The 6,343-nt window shown below is 44.6% G+C and overlaps 1 protein-coding gene across 1 annotated transcript; it reads left to right on the top strand.

Moving 5' to 3' along the window:
- The first annotated feature begins 4,124 nt into the window (after nt 1–4,124).
- On the top strand, nt 4,125–5,423 carry LOC149909254 (uncharacterized). The gene has a single exon (XM_090101478.1). The coding sequence runs from the start codon at nt 4,143–4,145 to the stop codon at nt 5,421–5,423; it is 1,281 nt and encodes a 426-aa protein (XP_089957604.1). The 5' UTR covers nt 4,125–4,142.
- The last annotated feature ends 920 nt before the right edge of the window (nt 5,424–6,343 follow it).

The following is a 6,343-nucleotide window of genomic DNA, read 5'->3' as shown; positions in this document are numbered from 1 at the left end:
CTTACCTGTTCTCGGCAAAATCTTCGAAAAGATGCTGGTCGGCCGACTCAGGTTTTACCTGTTGCCCAAAATAAGCCCCCACCAGTATGGCTTTATGCCACAGAGGAGCACCGAGGACGCCCTCTATAGACTAGTGAACCACATCAGAAATATGAGGGAGGAGAAGAAGATTTCTGTTGTGGTATCGCTGGACATAGAGGGAGCCTTCGACAGCGCCTGGTGGCCAGCCATAAAGGTGCGGTTGGCTGAAGTTGGGTGCCCGGGGAACGTGAGGCGGGTGATCAGCAGCTACCTGAGTGAAAGGGGAGTGAAAGTTAGATATGCGGGCGTGGAAGTGAGTAGGGGGACCAGCAAGGGGTGCGTGCAGGGATCCATAGGTGGACCAATCCTGTGGAACCTCTTGCTGGACCCTCTGCTATGGATGTTAGAGGAGATGGGAGTATTCTGTCAGGCGTTCGCCGACGACATTGTGTTGGTCTTTGAGGGTGATACGGCCCTTGAAATAGAAGGAAAAGCGAACCGTGTCCTAAACGTAATACACGAATGGGGTAAAGACAACAAATTAAATTTTGCACCACACAAAACTTGTGCCCTCCTTTCGACGAGGAGGTTAAAATATGACGTGCCACGGCTCGCTATGGGGAGTGTGGAAATTAAATATTTTTCACATATAAAAATACTGGGCCTTACAATTGACAGCGGCCTTACTTTCAACGCCCACGTCGGGACGGTATGCCAAAAGGCAATCGCCCGGTATAAACTCTTGGCTAGGGCAGCCAGAGTTGGTTGGGGACTTAGCCCAGATATTATTAGAACTATTTATGTAGCTGTTATCGAACCGACTATTATGTATGCATCGGCAGCGTGGGCACCCACCGTGGAAAAGATGGGGGTCCAAAAAAGGCTGAACACCGTACAACGGGGCTTCGCCCAAAAGATCTGCCGAGCATATCGGACCGTCTCCCTGAACTCAGCTATGCTGTTGGCTGGGATACTCCCCCTTGACCTCAGAATTCTCGAAGTCTCGAGACTATATGGGATCAAGAAGGGGGTGTCGCACCCAGCGTTGGGAGACAGGGAGGTGGAAAGAATGGCTCCGGCGATTGAGGACCCACATCCGGCAGAGCAGGAAGGGCTGGGGTTCGGGCTGGTGGACGAGGACTCGTATTCCGACGTGGCTAATAGCCACGTACATAGGATCTACACGGACGGCAGCAAGATTGAGGGTCGAGTCGGAGCCGCCCTTTCCGTATGGGAGGGGGAGGCCGAGACGAAGGCCGTCAAGCTTGCTTTGCCGCCGTATTGCACCGTCTACCAGGCCGAACTCCTAGCGCTCCAAAGAGCAGTAATTAGAGCCTGCAAGAGTGGAGTGTCGAAGGTCGGCATCTTCAGCGACTCCAGATCGGCCCTCCAGGCAGTCACACTCGGTTCCCCCCACCCCCTTGCTGTGCAAACAAGGGCGGCCCTCCGAAAGGCTGCTTCGCAGAGGCGGGAGGTCGCTCTGTTTTGGATCAAGGCGCACGCAGGGCTAAGGGGGAACGAAAGAGTGGACCAGTTAGCCAAGGAGGCCGCTCTGGGGTCGAAGAAGAAACCCGACTACGATCTGTGTCCTGTTTCATTCGTCAAGCGTATCCTGAGACAGGATACGATCGGGGAATGGGACAGGAGATATGATGTGGGGGAGACGGCTGGAGGCACGAAGCTCTTTTTCCCAAGCGCTGCTGCTGCATACAAAATAGTTCGGAAAATAGACATCACACACCACACCACACAAGTACTGACTGGACACGGTGGATTCGCCTTCTACTTGAACAGATTCAAGCTGAAGGAGAATCCATCGTGCCTGTGTCAGCCCGGAGTCGACGAGACGGTTTCTCACCTGTTGCTCGAGTGTCCGATTTTTGCAAAAGATAGATATGTTATTGAGCAAAAATTGGGCATCGCGATGACGGGTGAGAATCTGCCCGCGGCCCTGGGGGACAAAATGAGGAATGAATTTCTGGAATATTGTAAGTACATTGTTGGGGTGGTAAACAAAAGAAACTGTGATAAGCTGTGATGTTAGGGTTAAGTTTAGGATAGTTGTGCCGTGATAATTTGTATATTTATTTGTATTGGTTTTATTTTTATTGTAATCTTTGAATTGTAAATTTTAATGTGATCTTTAATTATTGTATTTTATTATTATTTTGAAAATTCTATTGTATATTGTAAATTCGTATTTTAAAATTTGATTGTATTTTAATATTATGTGCCCATATTGTAAATAAAGAAAATTGTGTTTATTATTTGATTAAAGAAAAGAAATGTCTCTAGACTATACTCTAGAGAAAAAGCAGACAACACCCTGCGATGGCGGGTGCTTTTACAAAAAAAAAAAAAAAAAAAAAAACCTAACCTAACCTAACCTAACCCAGTCATTTGCCCGAACGCGGTCCGTTGACAGCGAAATCGCATCGCTCCTGAGTTTATTTTTTGCAAAAGTGGTATTTTTTCATCGTACACACTAGTGTTGTATACCAGTGGATGCGCGCTTGGACAACAGATACGGACGCGAAAACGGTTTTAAAATCGAGTGAGCCTGTGAAAAGTTATTACGAAAAGAAATTTTTACTAAATTAACAAAAGTACGGCGTCGCTGGGAAGTCCCGATTTATATCGGGGACTTCGCGAACCGGAACTGTAGTGTTGTGGGTATTAGTGAAACGAGTGCCTGTGAAAATTTTGGGATTTTTAGGACCCATACATAAGGTAAAACAAACAATTTTCGGCAAGCCGGGCGGTGGCAATCCTCCCTAACTCAGTGCATGGTGAATCGATACAAGTGCAAATAGACGCGTCTTATCAAAATAAAGGTTGTGGTTTTTGTCCCGGGAAAATCGGTTGAAAATTGGCGAAGATAGACACCAAAGAGTGTTTTAACCTAAAAGTAGAAACTTTCTTCCGCCAAAACTATACTTTTCTCCTTTCCCCCCACCGTGTTTCCTACTTAAATTAGTGTGTTGATATTCTATACATCTTCCCGCACAAAGATAATAAATTATCTTAACTTCTCATAACGTATTTCGGGAGAAATATCTAAGTAGGTCACGGGTGCAATCAACAAAACAGTAAACACGTGGTGGCGAATTAATGTTTTCTTTTTAACCTAATTTATATTTTGTATTTGTATATTAGTATTTTGTAAAAATAGACCAGCTACATCATTTTTGGTGTAGCTGTTAGACTAAGGTATTATATACTGAGTGCTTAGGGACCATATTATATCACACAACACAATAATATTATAATATTATTATCTTTTATTCATATGCATTATTTGTCCATATAATGTATTCATTTTGATCTTATATCTTAAATCATAACTATCTTAAATCATAAACAGGCGACTCCCCTATTGGGAGACCTGATAGTCTTAAGTAATAATAATAATTATTGACTTGAGTGGTTAGTACTGACTAGCTAGCTTTAGTAAGCTAGTGCTAGCTTAGTAGGTCGAACCGTACGATAATAATATCGTATAACTTATAGATTGACTTTTTAAACTGAACTATAGACTATAATTATAATACTAACTAGGTATTACTAATATCATATTAGTATTTGCTGCTCATTTCCATTTTTATTTTATTTTATTGTAATTACTGACAGGTGCCTCCCCTATTGGGAGACTGATTAAGTATAAGTATTGACTTTTTTATTGACTTGACTTTTTTATTGTTGACCAATTGTAATTATTACGGACGTATTAATATTTAAAATAGTGCTAAGTTGACCATTTTTAACTATCAGTGACCTATTAATATTTTATATTTTTATATCATATTTTTATATTAAGTAATATTTTATATCTTATATTTATATCTGTGATATTTATTTTAATTGTAATTATTGACAGGTATCTCCCCTATTGGGAGACCTAATAGTGTTAAGTTGACCATTTTTAACTATCAGTGACCTATTAATATTTTATATTTTATATTAATATTTTATATCTTATATTTATATCATTCTGTGATATTAAATTTTTTAATTGCAATTATTGACAGGTATCTCCCCTATTGGGAGACCTAATAGTGTTAAGAATAATTATTATTGACAGGGGTTTTTTTTTTTTTTTCTTTTTTTTCCCCTAAGTCATCATGATCCACACTCCCCAGAGGCGTGCCAGTGACACGTTCACTATCTCCGAACCAGTGAAGAAGCCTGCAACACCTAAAAGTCGGACTGCAGAAGGGAAAGCCCTTCTGCTGAAAGGGAAAGCCCACCTGCGCGAGTCTCGAAATTTAAAGACAGACATAAAGGATGGGGTTATTACGGCGCTAGAAAGGATGTATGAAATAATAAAAGAGATGGAGTTTGAACTCACCAATGCCAGGGCTGGTAGTGGAGGGCGTAGTGGGGACCCTATACATCCCCCCCCGCCATCCGATGCTGGTCCCAGCGTAGTTGACGACGCATTGGTGAGAAATCTGGACCTAAGTGAAGGAATGAAAGAAAGTATGAAAGAGATGATGACAAGAATGGAAGATATGAGAGTAAGCATGCGGGAGAATGAAAATAAAATGGACAAATTGAGCTCGCTTTTGGAGGGCAACATGACTGTCACCAAAACGGCGAGTTATGCGGGCGTTGTCTCGAGGGGAGTCATAGAGAAACTCCCCGAAGCAAGAGCTCTGCATTCGGTCATGGTGTCATCCAAAGACGAACAAGAGACGGGTGATGAGGTGTTAGAAATGATCAGAAAGACTGTGGATGCAAAGGACGGATGGGTGAAAGTAGAGAGGGTAAGAAAGGTGAAGAACAGGAAGGTGGTCGTCGGCTGTGCGAATGAGGAAGAAAGAATCAAGGTGAAGGAAAGGCTGAGAAAGAATGAGGGATTAGTAGTGGAAGATGTAAAAAATAAGAGCCCTCTACTAGTCTTCAGGGATGTAATGAAATGCGAAGTTGACGATTTCGTCACAGCATTCAGTAATCAAAATGTAAGCATCCTTGAGGGCCTGAAGGGGGAAGAGAGAAAGGTAGAAGTAGCGTACGTGATGAAAGCAAGGAACCACCTCCAGAACCACGTAGTGGCCAGGGTGAGTCCACAGGTATGGAAGAGATGCACGAGTGAAGGATACGCCCATATAGGGCTAAGTAGAGTGAAAGTGATGGATCAAAGTCCGTTAGTGCAGTGCTCGCGCTGTCTTGGGTACGGGCATACGAGACGAATGTGTAGGGAGGAGAAGGAACGATGCAGCCACTGCGCTGGTCCTCACATGAAGACCGAGTGCGACAAGTGGCTGCGGGGAGAAGTGCCTCAATGCATCAACTGCACAAAGGCTAAGAAAGGCAGCGCAGAGCACAGCGCCTTTGACAGAGAGTGTACGGAAAGAAAGAGGTGGGATGCTCTGGCCAGATCGGCGGTAGCGTATTGCTAAGGTTGCCCAAGGTGAGTCCTTCCAGTACCGAATGCTGCAGGCCAATCTCCAGCGGAGCCAAATCGCCACACGGGAGCTACTGCTCGAAGCCACCAAGCGTAAGGCATGCGTAGCATTGCTGCAAGAGCCCTACGTTGGTGGGGCGAAAAGTATGAGGACATACAATGGAGTGAGGATCTTCCAGAGTGAAGGGGAAGGGGGTGGAGCAGTAAAGGCGTGTATTGTAGTACTCGACGACACACTGGATGTCGAACTACATACACGCCTTAGCAGTAACAACATCGTTGTGGCCACTCTCAGAACCAAAGCCTGGGAGATGATTGTAGTGTCCTTCTACTTCGAGCCCGATAAACCAGTGGGGCTCTACCTGGACCATCTTAGGCGGATAGGGAGAGAGCTGGGTATCCATAGGATGGTCCTGGGAGGCGATGCGAACGCAAAAAGCCCGTGGTGGGGTGGCGAAGTGGAAGACTCGAGAGGAAGAGATGTGTCTGCTGTACTGGAAGAAATGGGAATGCACATACTCAACACCGGGGACATCCCTACGTTCGATACCATTAGAGGTGGGAAAAGGTACTCTAGCTACGTGGATGTGACAGCGTGCTCCGACGATCTGCTGAACCGAGTGGACAACTGGAGGGTTGAGGAGAGTCTCACGAGCTCGGACCACAACGGCATATCCTTCGGCATCAGACAACATAAATCCACAGGCACGAACATAATACGAACTACACGCATATTTAACACACACAAGGCAAACTGGACTCAGTTTCATGAGAAACTGACCCAGCTGATGTCGGACAGACAATTAACTATACAAGACATAGACACAATACACAGCACACAACAAATAGATGACGCAATAGACAGATACACTGAAGCAATCACACAGACATGCAGAGACACAATGCCGACCAAAA

Source organism: Colias eurytheme, chromosome 4 (genome assembly GCF_061535395.1).
Source record: "Colias eurytheme isolate Ceu_HAF_F1 chromosome 4, ilColEury1 Martin Lab GWU primary, whole genome shotgun sequence".
In the NCBI taxonomy this organism is placed as follows: domain Eukaryota; kingdom Metazoa; phylum Arthropoda; class Insecta; order Lepidoptera; family Pieridae; genus Colias; species Colias eurytheme.
Note: the sequence above shows the minus strand (reverse complement) of the source record. Positions and strands in the feature narration are given on the sequence as shown.

What these genes read in the sequence shown, in the direction of transcription:
- LOC149909254 (XM_090101478.1), top strand. Translation starts at nt 4,143, where the DNA reads ATGATCCACACTCCCCAGAGGCGTGCCAGTGACACGTTCACTATCTCC.